We start from the raw sequence: 14,593 nt of genomic DNA on the forward strand, positions 1-14,593 counted from the left end.
TGGATTAATCTAGCAGCATTTATAATCAAATGCCCTTTAGCAGCTGCTGCTCCTTCCTCAGCTGTCAAACAATTCAAAGACAACACAAAAACATACAGTATCCAGACTCTCTATGTATTTTTCACTCTATTTCTTTTATTTTTAATTTTTGGGTTTTTAGGGATAGGTTTTTTTCAGTGTATCTTTGGCTGTTCTGAACTCACTCTGTAGACACCAACACTTCACAAAGCCCATTAACACATGGAAATTGAACAGTTCTCACCTGAATCACCAGTGGGTCTTCTTGGGATAGGGAGATGGCTCCGTAATTAAGAGCGCTTGCTGTTCTTGAAGAGTTCAGTTCCCAGCACCCACTTGAGACAACTTGTAACTCCAATTCCAAGGGATCTCTGGTACCACCTTCTGGCCCCCGTGGGCCCCTACACTCACATGAATACACATACACATAAATTAAAAAATAAATCTAAAAGCAAAAAGAAGGAAAGTTCTTCTAAGTTCAACCCTGACAATTCTCTGCTATCAGCTTGAGTAGCCAAGCCTGGGGCCTACTGCACCTCTCTGCCAAGAGCAATGCAGCCAGCCCTATACACTGGCTTTTCCAAGACAGTATAGATTAGTGTTCACATTTCCTTGCTATGCCTTTAAGAACCACCAGAATGCAAGGGAAGTCTGGAAAGAAAGGTGGGGTCTCCTAACAGAACTTCTTGGAAAAGGATCCTAGGAATTTCTGCCAGAAACTGAACTGAAATTCCAATGCTGAGAACTAGGGGGTGGCCTGTGTTGAGCTAGGCCTATGATTGGACTGCACGGCCCATTAGGGAGGAGGAAAACAAAATTAAAAAATCTGGGGGGTGGAGGGGAAGAAAGACCTCCTCAGCCCTACCCCAATCCATACACTCCAGACCTGGAAGCATTATGTAGCCGCTAGCCTGGACGGGGTCTGTGCATGTCCAAGCTAAGGGCAGCAGATGCTGGACCCAGGGAGCTCTCTGCACCAACTGAGCAAGCAAGGCCTCCAGGGACTGACTTGCCAACAGCTGGACTTGATCACCAGCTTGAGACAGAGCTCATGCACTGCGTCGAATAATAAGCGGACTTTGTTCCCTGGCTGTGCAAAGTGTTGTTTTCCAAGGGATTGCCACAGCAGCAGAGAGAAAACCAGAGATCACTACCTGGACCCTTGAGTCTCTGTAAAGAGCCAAAGTGTAAGAAATTGTGCTGCTGGGGAGTTTGCAGGATGATGGTGGCTCTCCGGGGAGCTTGTTCACTGGTTCTCTTCCTTGCAGCCTTCCTGCCCCCACCACAACATGCCCAGGACCCAGCCATGGTACACTACATCTACCAGCGCTTCCAAGTCTTGGAGGTAGGTGACGTGTGTTCCCTTCACTGGGACTATGCCTCTTGGAAGTCACTCTGTTGTGCTGCACTTTCCTGTCAGCTAGGATGCATGTCTTCCAGATACAGAGTGAATCACTGGTCTAATTACATTTACAGATGTGCATAGCCGTGATACCACTTCCAGTCCAGACCGCTGTATCACTAGACTTTGAGCAAGGCTTCACTCTACACTTTGCCCTGGCAAAGTTTTTCTCACCTATTACATGGACACAGAGATAGAATTTAACTTCAGAAAATGTTCTGAAGATTTAATGAAGAGATTTCAACTTTGAGAAACTGGGAGTGTTTTATTTTGGGTCATTAATCTGTACTCAAAACATGGCCTGATCCACTGAGTAAATTTCCAGGTTGTTGAATATTTAAAACCCAACAATTCAGTCTTCAAAGTATGGAATTATAACTGTAGTCACATTTTTCATCTTTTATTATATTGGGTTACTAACTGTCTCCAGCTTTTCCTTTTTCCTTTTCATAATAAACTGTTAGGTGACTATAAAATGCAGTAGTACAGCAGTTTATCGTGAATTTTGCTTTTTAATCTTAACTGGATTTAGGATTAAAAATGAGTTTTTTTTGGCAATGTTAAACAGAGAGAACACATTTGATCTTTCACCTCATTAGAAAAGGCCAAAAACTAGGGTTGGGATTGTGGTTCAGTTGGTAGAGTGTTAGCCGAGTATGCACAGAGCCCTCGGTTCAGTGCCTAGCATGGCATAGCCAGATGTGTTGTTGGCTGTACCTGTTATCTTAGCACTTGGGATAAGGATGCAAGAGGATCAAGGAGTTCAGAGTCATCTTTGGCTACATAGAAAGTCTGAGGCCAGTTTAGACTACATAGATCCCCATCTTAAAACAAAAATGAATGAACAAAATTCAGTGTTTTTTTAGGACAGTAAGGTTCTCAGGGACAAATATAGCCTTCCACTTTAGAACTTGGCTCTTGTGCAAACTAAACTTGCATATTATGCATCTTCTTTCAAGGACACTCTTATCTCAAACATTTTCTATGTTTTCCTTAAAAAAAAAATCTGTAAATCCAAATGATGGTGCCACCTAGCTATAGTCAGTAAAATAAGTCCACAGAGCAATCCAAACACACTTCCTTGCATTGTCTGGCAAGTAGGCCAGGGCCTGGAAGCTGTGGATGAAGCATTTCCAGACTTCAGGCCTCTTACTGCTCCCCTGCTCCCTTCCTGGACACGCCACCAACCTCACCTGCTTAAAATGCTAAAATCTGCTCAGGCTTTGGCACCAGCTCAACTTCTCTCATTGTCCCTCAGTACTGTGAGAGTTTGTCTACAGACAAAGGAATAACACGCAGAGTAAGATATTCACGACTCTGAGTGTGGATTTGGAATATTGGGTATGCTTTGTAGATACTTAGATATGTTCAAAAGATATGTCCTCTGACTACTAGGTACTGACCTGCAGGTGAATCAGGTCCCAGGTGGCAGGCACTGCTGGCTAATACAGAGGCTTGACAACTCAGGGTTACAGGGCCTGTCCTGAGAGGGGCACGTGGGAGAATAGGAAAGAGAAAATAGATACTTGAGAGTTATTAATATCCATTCTCTCCCTTCTCTGTCTCTATTTCTCTCTGTCTGTCCGTGTGTGTGTGTGTGTGTGTATGTGCATGTGTGCGTGCATGTGTGTGCATGTGTGTGTGCATGCGTGTGCATGCATGTGCATGCACGTGTGCATGCATGTGTGTGCGTGTGTGTGCGTGCATGTGTGTGCGTGTGTGTGCATGCATGTGTGCATGCATGTGTGTGCGTGTGTGTGTGCGTGTGTGTGTGCGTGCATGTGTGTGCATGCATGTGTGTGTGTGCATTTGTGTGTGCATGTGCTACTGCTGCTGCTGCTTTTCATGTCTCTAGCTCTTTCTCTTCCCTACACAATTATGTTTAGAGTAAGAAGTTTTCCATTTATGAAGAAAGTTTTAGTCAATGTTGCCAAGTGAGCTTTAACTACCAACTCCGTGACCCATCAACCCCATTTCCACTTATTTACTCTTCCATTCATCTAATAGTCATTGAGCATTCTCTGTCTTAGCTCATGCCAGATGTAAGGGAATGCATCTATTTCTTGGCATCTAGCCTAAGAAAATAACTAAGGACATAAAAATATAAACACATAGTTTTTTATCTTAACATTGAGTGAAAAAAAGAAAACTAAATGTTTCTTTAAATGAGTTTAATGGAACAAACAATATGATTTCAATTTAATAAAAATCTTGCATCTTATTAAAATCATGCTATATATGGATAAAGAAAACGTACATATACACAACACAATGTTGTTCACTCTTTCAAGTGAAACTCATACGTGACACTGTAGAGATCTTCTGCTAAGTGAAATAACCCAGTCACAAGAAGATAAACACTAAATGAATGAGTTCACTATTTATTTAGCCTGAAGAAGTTGAACTCATAAAAACAGGGAAGACTGAGCAATGAGGAGATATTGATCAAAGAATACAAAGTTTCAACTAGAATCAGTTCTGTGGCAGTATAGTGTGCTGCCTTAGCCTGAGGACTTGAGTTCAGATCACCAGTACCCAGGTAAAAAGTAAGATGCGGCAATGTCTATCTGTAAGTCCAGTGCTGTGGAAGCAGAAGCAGGCAGTTCTCTGGAGCTTGCTGGCTAGGCAGTCTAGACAGTTAGTGAGCTTCAGATTCCATGAGAGACACTGCCTCAAAACATAAGCGGTTCAAACAGTTATGAAAGGCACCTGATATTGCCCTGTGACCTCCACATGTACACCTGCATGTGAACATAGACACACACACACACACACACACACACACACAAGAAAGAATAAGTCCAAAATATCTGCTGTACCTATCATTACCATAGAACACAGCATTATACTGCATACCTGGATATTGAAAGAAAAGATTTTTACCACCTCAAAGGTAAATTTGTAAAATAATACATATGTTAACTTGCTTGATTTAACCATTTTACATCAAAATATCAATGTACAACAATTACATAGGAGTTTCATTTGTTAATTAGAAAAACATGGTCAACACAAAAAACGTATAGTGTGTTATTATGATAATATATAATAATGTAACATATTTATAATGATATAATAATGATATTTAAATGTCAACAATATAGCAGCAATTTAAATAAGCAGATATTTAACAAAGTCACACGTAAATATATATTTATATGTATTATAAAATACATTGGAAAAAACTACTATACTAAATGTCAGTAGTACGTATAAATTTAGGATTATGGGTTATTAACTGCCTTTTGATTATACTTTTCTAATAATTTTTTCTGTAAATAATAGCTATTTATTTTACTTGAATAATTAAAATGATTTACAGTAATTTGGTAATTTATTTCCTGTTTGAAGCAAGGGCTGGAAAAATGTACCCAAACCACAAGGGCATACATTCAAGAGTTCCAGGAATTCTCAAAAAACATATCCATCATGCTGGGGAGGTGTCAGACCCACACCAGTGAATATAAGAGTGCAGTTGATAACCTGGCTCTAAGAGTAGAGCGTGCCCAGCGGGAGATTGACTACCTGGAATACCTCCGGGAAGCCGACATATGTATCGAATCAGAGGAGAAGACACTGGCTGAAAAGGTGCTTCAAGAAGCTGAAGAAGAAAAGAAGATCCGAACTCTGTTGAATGCAAGTAAGGGATTCTTCTACCGCCCCAGCTAGGGCCTGACACAGCTAGAGAGATGCAGACCTGTGCAGTTAGGAAGTGTGATCTAGTGATGGGTGAGAACTGGATGCATTCCCGTGTGTATGGGCTGGGAGCAACTTGGCACATGTCCCACGTCCCAACAGAATTCCCCTTCAAGGAACTGACTTTCTTTTCTCAGAGAGTTTCTAAAGACCTCATAGAAGGCCAAGTCTTTAGTCTGAGAGGCAGCTTGTGGGATCCCCTCCTGCTAGACTTTGGGTTAAAGGAGATATGTCTCTGATCCTTCTAGGGAGAGTGGCAGGCTGGAGCCAGCTACACCAAGGGCCCTAGGAACAGAGAGCTGCTGCCAGTATAACAAGAAACAATGTGAAATGAGAAATTGTGACAGCCAAACCTCAGGACTGGGCACTGCATCAGATTGCTATTGTGTGCTGTTTGGGATGGTGGCATTTAGGAATTTGTCCTCAGTCTTGTGACACATCAGTATCAATACTGGGCTGTCAATAATAGTATCTAGTAGCTCATAGTATAATGAGCATAACAGCTGATAAGATTTGTTTGTGCATGAGTCCATTTCATTAAAACAACAAGAAAAACAAGGCCCCCACCTGTATTTTGTATTCTGAAAAGACTTTGCTGCAAATAGGAAGACTATTCATGTACTAATTACTCCTCCAAATTTGGGAAACTTCAGCAGTGAAATAAGGCATAATAGGGGTTATTTTTGCTTTTAGGGCTTTGCATACCTTCTCAATGTAATCATTTTAAGAAACTATGAGTCATTATAGGAAAGGTATTGGCGTGAGGATGTAGCATGAGGTGGAGGCAGTTTAAGGATAGACTCAGTTACATCATAAATTTAAGCCCAGCTTGAGCTACATAAGACCTTGTCTCAACAGCAAATAAATAGGGAAGTTCTCTATCAGTAAAGTGAGCATTAAGGATACTTCAAGGGCTAGCACAAGCTATAAATCCATGGCCATCTGCAAATCTGGCTGAGAGAAAACTGTAGGTTCAGAGACTACAGAGAAAAAGAGCTAAGACTACCAATCAAGCCCTGTGCTGGTGTCACCTATTCATTGGTTCACTTATTTACTGAAAATGAGGGATAGGAACAGAGGTACTATTCCAGGCACTGGATGTAGAAGGTGAAATAGGATGTGGTCCACGCTAAGGAGATGGAACATGACTAGAGAAACTGATGAGGTATTCTGAGTTGGGAAATGATATAAAGGAAGAGACTATAACAGAGAGGGAGACCTGTTGTAGTTAGTGTGGAGCGGCGGGCCGCTTCCCGCCGCCAAGCTCCTGCATGGCTAGCTTTACCCAAAATAATTACACAGAAACTGTATTCTTTTAAACACTGCTTGGCCCATTAGCTCTAGCCTCTTAATGGCTAACTCTCACATCTTGATTAACCCATATCTAATAATCTGTGGAGCACCACAAGGTGGTGGTTTACTGGTAAGATCTTAACCTGCATCCATCTTGGAGAGGAGAGCTATGGCAACTGTTTTACTCTGCTTCTTTCTCCCAACATTCTGTTCTGTCTACTCCGCCTACCTAATTTTCTGTCCTATCAGGGCCAAGGTAGTTTCTTTATTAACCAATGAAAGTAACACATAGAACCTCCTCCATCAACCTATTAGGAATACTGAAGAAATTTAGGCAAATAATGACTCAGCATGAAGTGCCACCAGATAGAAAAGAAAAAAACCTGTTTGATTTAAAAGCTATTCAGAGTTGAAATCTACATGTTTTGGCAACTGACAGTTCAAAGTATAGGATAAATGAGAGACATGAATCAGAGATACTTCCAAGGTTTGGGACTTAGGTTATTAATTGATCGGTATGAAATCTGTTAAGATAGAAAACCCAAGAGTACTTTGGAAGCATATCTGACTTGACAAGTTTTTTCCAAGCACTTACATCTTCATTTGTTTTCTATTGCTATAACTGAACCATGCAAGGTAATTCATAAAGAATAGAAGTTTACTTAGCTTAATTAGTCATTTTCTAGAGGCTGAGAAGTCTAAGACCATGATGTGGGCATCTATTTAGCATCAGGGGAGGGCCATCTTGCTGCATTGTGACATGCAAAAGGCATTGCAAGCTAGCTCAGAAGCCCCTTTATTTATTTTTGTGTGTGTGTGTGCATGTGCATGTAGAGGCCAGAGTCAGCCTCGGGTGTTCTTTAGATGCCATTTATCTTGGGTTTGTTTGTTTGTTAGATAAGGCTCCTCATTGAGACCTCGGGCTCACTTATTTTTAGGCTAGACTATTACTAGGTTTGAATATCGAGTTCCAGGGGTCCTCTTACCCCTACCTCCACAGCGCTGGGATTACAAGCATGTATTCTAACACCAGAGTGTGTGTTTATTTTTTATGTGGATTCTGGGAATGAAATTCAGGTCTTCATGCTTGCAAAGCAAGCACTTCTACTGAACTATCTCCCCAACTCTGTTTTGTTTTATTTTTTTCATAAAGAACCACTAAGACAATAATAAAAGATACTTCTTTCAATTTTAATGACATTATCTAATCCTAATTACCTCCCAAAGGCTCCACCCCCAAGTAACATGTGACTTTAAAGACTAAGCCTCCGATATGTGCCCTTTGAGGGGAACATATTCAAACCACCACAACTTAAAACTTCAAAGTTTTCATGTTCATTTACTGGCTCACTGCTCATATTATCCTCCATCTATGCCAACTCCATGAAAGCTTAGACACTCCATTGCAGGACCAGTGCTGTGTCTCCAGGGCCTAGAAGAGGGTCTTAGTCCAAACAACTATGTCAGTAAAGAAACAAGTGAACAGATAAGTGTACGGACGGAGTGAATGCCAGTACAGCTTGTTTAGAGTTTGGTAGAAAGAGAACATATGTTACTGGATGTAGGTTCTATGATGACAATTAGGGTAATAACTAATCTGATTATAGGGGAAGGTCCGTTCAGGCACCCTCTCCACTATTGCTAAACCATTCACCATTAAGCTGTTTGAAAGCCTTTGCTTTTTATTATGAAGTGTTTTCACAAATGAGTTCAAAATGGGTCCCCAATCAAAAGAATGTTGATATTAAATGAAATTTTTAGACTCTTAACTACCCCCACCTTCTAGCCCCACTCCTTTCCCACACATACATGATTTAGAATAAAAGCAAGTAACAGATTTTAAAGTCATTCCCGATGTTTGGTGCTAAGACAATTGCTAAAATCAAACTTTGCCTATTGTAATTGTCAGTTTATCATACAACATCACAGTCCCAGGCACCTAGACCAACAATTTATTCAGCTGAAGCCTTTGAGAGAGTTCACAGGCTGCATTCTTGAGTGGATAAAAGTATTGACCTCCTTTTAACTTGTAAGTAGCTTTTGAAACAGAATTCTCAGGGCAGTCAAAACAAGCCATTATAACAGATTTTATTTTCTTTCTCTAGTTCAGCTCCTTTTATTGCAAGGAAGCATGGGAGTAACCTTATGTAACCTCCCCCCTGCTGTCGTTAGATAACTCATATCTTTTGTTATATTATATTTCCAAGAAGTCTGATGAAGATCTGAATGCCTCCGGAATATATTCAAGTAGTCAGCTACATGCCTGTATTCAAACCCACTACAAACAGAACAAACAACTAAACAAACACCTCACTCACTGAAAACTAACAAAAGCAAGTCTGTGAGGCAACTCTCAAGGTCCATTGGCTCTTGATGAGTAGACCAAAACATTAAGAGGACCACAACTAATTTGTAACAGAATTTTAACTGAACAGGAGGGGACTGAAGATCGATCTGAAGGCAGAAATATAGGAGATCATAAGGGAACTTGTGTGTGCATGTACTCACAAACCCAGAGTTGCTGCACTCTGCAGGCCAGCAGCGCAGGACATATGTGTACAGTTTAGCTGTTCCTGTATATTCCCTAGAGAGTGTATGCTGATGGGTCCAGAAAGGTCTGTGTACATAGAATTTCTTCTGGTTACTCATCAAGGAATCCCGTTTCCTGTGAGGCCATTTCGAGGCATTATGAGTTTGAACAGAAGTTCCCAATCATGTCATCTTGTAGCTTTTGGTTCCAGTTAGTATAAACATTCATTCATTTTCTCTCATTAATTTGTTCATAGGTTCAACAAATGTCTAACTAAATTCCAGATACATTTTGGACTTGGGCTAGCATTATAGATGGAACGCTGGCTGTGATCTTTAGTCTCTAAACCACTCATAGTAAAATAGAAAAGCAAGCTAGACACAAAGGAAACAGAGTGGGTACTGCTCTGATAGAGGGATGTATAAGTTGTCACAGAAACATGTTAGTCATAGGGTCTAGGTCGCCATTCTGAGAGGAGGGATGGGACTATAAAACTAGAAAGTAACCCTCCGGCTCAGTTTTAATCACAGAAAAGAGCTCATTAGATGGAGACTGGATTTAAGAGCATCCTACGCAAATGAAGCTACACGCAGCAGCACAGTGAGCTTGCTATGTTGCTTGGAGCAAATTATTTTATAGAACTCATGACGTGGAAAGAGGGGGGAAAGAACCAAAGGAGAGCTAAACTCCCCGTGCTAAACAATCTCCCATTTGCCAGCTGGACAAATGGGAGTAATGAGCATGGTAGCTAATATTCACTGAGATTACATTTTAGGTTGTCTCCAAGCTATGTACGTAACTTAATAACACTTATCATGTAATTGAAAACAATTCTACCAGTTAGGTATAACCATTACCCCACCACCCATTTTATATATCAGGAAAGCAAGACTGTGGGAAGACAATTTGCCCAAGTTCACACAATTAAAGAAATGTCCAGGATGACATTCAAACCAACTCTGGCTTGTACACATGCCAGCCTCTCCCATCATCCCCTGCTGAGTATGGGAGTACCACAGCTCAGATAAAGGATTGAGAAAGTCACTGTAGACACAGGGTTCAGAACAGCCTAGCAACAGGAGAGGCTAAGAGCATAGAGAAGGCAAAGACTGGAGCTGGCAAAGCAGGGTCAAGGGTAGTCACTAGGAATATGAGTTTGGAGCCTTCTGCTCTAAAAGTAGATGTCTATGCTGGAGGCTTCTGATCTCAATGTGGGTCACAGTATGATTCCATCTCACAAGAGACTGATTAATTAAATCCTGGCTAAGAAAAATCAGTTTCCTTCCCTGTTTTTTCTTAATTTATTACTTTATTTTTTGAGACAGGGTCTTATGCAGCCTAGGACGGTCCTGAGCTCTCTGCGTGTCTAAGAATGACCCTCCTCCCTTCCTGTCCCTCTGGACACTGGGATGACAGGCATGCATCACCATGTCTCAGTTTATGCTGTGCTGGCGTTAGTGCATGCTACGCGAACACTTTCCCAAACAGTTACTGCTCCAGGTCCTCTCCATTGACTTCTAAGCAGCGAAATGTTCTTGCTTTGCTCCCTACGCACTTCAGTGGCCCTCAATTGCCTCATCAACATTTCAGCAGAGGGTTTCTTCCAACTATTTCTCAATAGTTCACCTTTAGTTCACCTACTCTGCTCTGTCTTCTCTCCCCTTGATTTCAAGCATCTCCCAGCACCAAAACTCTGCACTCACCTCCCTGCCTCTATCTATCCCTGCCTTAGTACTCTAACTTGTAAGGTCACCATGAGCATCTTACTACAATGTCAGCAACATCAGTTTTCCCCTTGATGGCAACTGCAAACCCAAGGACAAACAAAAATGCTCTTTACATTCCTATCCTACCATAACTTTCATTAAATACTTAATTTTTCTCTACAAAAGAAATGCTTGATGATGAAATAAATGCTGTTGAAATAATATTTATCATGTTTCCTTTGATTATAAAGGTAGATGAGAAGCCAGCAATCAAACCTAGCCATTTTTTTTTTTTATTTTTCGAGACAGGGTTTCTCCATAGCTTTTGGTTCCTGTCCTGGAACTAGCTCTTGTAGACCAGGCTGGCCTCGAACTCACAGAGATCCGCCTGCCTCTGCCTCCCGAGTGCTGGGATTAAAGGCGTGAGCCACCACCGCCCGGCAAGCCTAGACATTTTTAATATTTCTCAGTTTCATTTCTACCCATGCCTGGTATTCTATGCTTTTTATTTTATCTGCTAGTTTAAAAACATACTGCATACGTCCTTGCATGCCCGAATAGTAGATGCTGTGTTTCCAAAATCGATCATCCCAGTGCCTAGAGTGGATGTGAGATCAATAGCTCTGACCTGAAGTGCTTCACTAGAAACTGGAGGCAACCACGGGCTTGGGATCACACTGCACCATTCTTTCTGTTGTCCAGCGCTCATTCTGTAATTACTATTGCTCTGTAGGTACTATCACAACCTTGTTTTTTTCAGATAAAAAAACTGTGACTCAGAGAATCTTCCCCATATTCCTGCTTTATCCAGGGATCGATACCACCCCAGACACGCAGGTTTTATCCTGAACACCCTCACCCCACATCAGCTGTCTGTTGCCACATTAACATAACTCCAAACCACTCCAAAATTTGGCTTAAAGCAACGCCCAGTTCCTGTTTCTCGGGAGTTCACAGCACAGGGAGGACATTCTGTTGATCTGTGCCAGGACTGGCTGCTCATCTCCCATCCTTGGCGTGTCCCGGAGGAATGGCTTGTTGAGGAGGACTTCTTAGGAAATGTCTTCCATAGGCCACCTGGCTCTTCTGGAGGCTGATCTGAGCTCATTCTTTTTTTTTTTAAGATTTTATTTATTTATTATGTATACAATGTATACATAATAGTGTTCTGCCTGCATGTATGCCTACAGGCCAGAAGAGGGCACCAGATCTTATTATAGATGGTTGTGAGCCACCATGTGTCTTCTGAGAATTGAACTCAGGACCTCTGGAGGAGCAGCCAGTGCTCTTAACACTAAGCCATCTTTCCAGCCCTGAGCTCATTCTTATGATGAATGTAGATGTCTCAGAAAGAGGACAGAAATCCCCTAGTGTAACATGAGGGCTTGCTTGTTGGGGTTTCTGTCCTGCCCAGTTCCCTCAGCCAGTAAGCCCCAAGAAAATCACACAGAGGTCTCCATAAGTTATAAACTGATTGGCCCATTAGCTCAGGTTTCGTATTAGCTCTTATAACTTATATTAACCCATTATTCTTATCTACTTTAGCCACATGACACAGTACTTTTTTCAGTGGGGCCGGTCACATCCTGCTTCTTCAGTGTCTGAACAGGACTTGGGGAGGAATGGGCTTCCTCTTCCCAGCACCCTAGGGACTCAGCTAAGTCATTTTTACCACCACCACCACCACCACCACCACCTCCTCCTCCTCATCCTCATCCTCCCCCTGCTCCTCCTCCTCCTCCTCTTCCTCCTTCTTCTTCTTCTTGTTCTTCTCCTTCTTCTTCTTTTGAGACAGGGTTTCTCTGTATATCCCTGGCTTTGCTATGGGGACCAGGCCAGCCTCAAACTCAGATCTGCCTTCCTCTGCCTCCTGTGTTCTCTGATTGTTGCTGGTGAATGACACACACCTATCACACACCTAGATAAGAAGATGCATGAATCAAATCTGTTTTATCATCATTACACAGTTGTTCCAATTTAACCAGTCAACTCCCTCCCCTTTCTAACTGTCTCTTGAATTTATGGCTGTCACTCTTTAGTATCTTGAAGCTGTACTACTCTTACAAACTCAGTGCCTAACTTTTCTGTGTCTATCACCCCACCCCCAAGTCCCCATCCACAGCCATTTTTCCACCAGAGATGAACCAATGTCTCTAATAGTCAGATTGAGTCACAATGGAGAAACAAGTCTTACAGATCCAGCAAGTGTTATTAATAAGGAAGAAAGTATTTTAAAAGATTCATAAGTGATATTTGTATATGAATTTCTTGAGAGGCCTTGGGCTAAATTCTACCCCAATTGCTTTTCTAAAATTTTGCCTATGAGGAACCACACATTCAATGTCTTGGTTTGCATGTGAAAATTTCGCATGTCATCGTTTCTGTTAAATAATTTGCATCTTAGTTGGACTCAAGTATTTTTTATTTACTATTTCCAATCTTTGCTCAACTCTTTCTTCCTGTTAATTATCTGTTCACAGGAGAAACACATCAGGAAATTTTAATTTACATTTACTGGTACACTGGAAATGTATGCTCCCTAAATTTAAGAGAAATTTGTATAATAGTAGAAGATTATCTCTGATAAAAAGATAGAGAGCACCTAGCCTAAAGTCATAGCTTTAGGGCTGGCACAATGAAGACTGGATTAACAAAAGGAAGTTCAAAGACTGGGTTCCAGAGCCGCCAGGTCTCCGATACCCAGTCCTGAGCTCCATCTGTATCTGAAGGACTAGGAGGAGTGGCAGAAAAACATGGGGGAAATTATTTTTTTCTTAAAGGTTTTTTAACATCTTAATAAAAAAAAATGCATCTCCATGAGTTTTGCCTTAGAAGGGAGCTTAGAAAGAGAAGGAGGAATATGTATATATTCCTTCTATATTTTACTACTTTTAAATTTAATTTAATTTAAATTTATTTTTTTGAGATAGGCTTTCATTATATAGCCCAGGCTATCCTGGAACTCATAATGTAGCACAGTGGGCCTCTAATTTACTATGTAGGACAGACTGGCCTCAAACTTGTAATCTTCCTGGGTCTGCCTCCCAAATGCTGAGTTTCTAAGCCTGCCCCTCCATAATTACCTCTCTTCTGTTTTTTGTTTATTTGCATTTGGGGGGCAGGGTCTCATGCCAGACTGGCATCCAAATTGCTGTATAGCTCAAGATGACCTTGAACTTCTAATTCTCCTGTTTTTACCTCTTGAATTATAGGCCTATGTTACTACACCCAGTTTGATGCAATGCTGGAATCCAACATAGGGCTTCACGCATACTAGGCAGATACTCTACCTACGTATTCACATCCCTAGTCCCTGCTCTTCTGGACTGTAATTTCTTTTTCTTTTTTTTTTAAACATAAATTTTTATTGATTTTTTTAAAGAATTTCCCATCAATCATCCCGATCCCACTCACCTTCCAGTCCCTCCATATCTGCCCTTCACCCTTGTAGCATTTGCCCTACAGAGGAAAATTTAATAACTAAATAAAATATAAAGTAAAACGGAAACAACAACAATGAAAGCAAAACAAAAACAAACAAACCACCACTACCACAAAAACACCTCACTCCCGTGCCTTTTTCACCTCTCCATCACCTCTTCATTCATCTCGCTGGCACAGGGAGCTGCAGTGTGGCACACAATAGACCCTTCTGTCCAAACAGCTTCACTTGCAAATTGAATCATTGGTCTGGTTTGAGGCCTCTGGCTTCTGGTACACCATTAATACTGGACCCTCATCGAAACTCCTCTCGGATACTTGGCTCCACAGGGCCAGTCCCTTTATACACCCCAGCAGGTCATACATAGATGGGTAGATGTTGGGGTGGGCCAACTGAAAGCCCTGGATATGTGCCTGGATGGTAGCTGAGTCAATCAGTCCATCCTCTGGGATCATTCCCCTCAGGTGAAGGGTAGAGCCTGCTCTCCCACAACCGTGGTGAGGAGT

The 14,593-nt window shown here is 41.4% G+C and overlaps 1 protein-coding gene across 1 annotated transcript in view; it reads left to right on the forward strand.

The window, feature by feature from the left end:
• The first annotated feature begins 890 nt into the window (after nt 1-890).
• The window catches only part of Ppfibp2 (PPFIB scaffold protein 2), a 177,364-nt gene continuing 163,661 nt past the window's right edge, over nt 891-14,593 (forward strand). The window contains 1 exon segment of the mRNA XM_075971819.1: nt 891-1,363. Coding sequence (XP_075827934.1) covers nt 1,238-1,363 — 126 coding nt within the window. The 5' untranslated portion in view covers nt 891-1,237.

The sequence above is a fragment of the Microtus pennsylvanicus genome, chromosome 5 (genome assembly GCF_037038515.1).
Source record: "Microtus pennsylvanicus isolate mMicPen1 chromosome 5, mMicPen1.hap1, whole genome shotgun sequence".
Lineage (NCBI taxonomy): Eukaryota > Metazoa > Chordata > Mammalia > Rodentia > Cricetidae > Microtus > Microtus pennsylvanicus.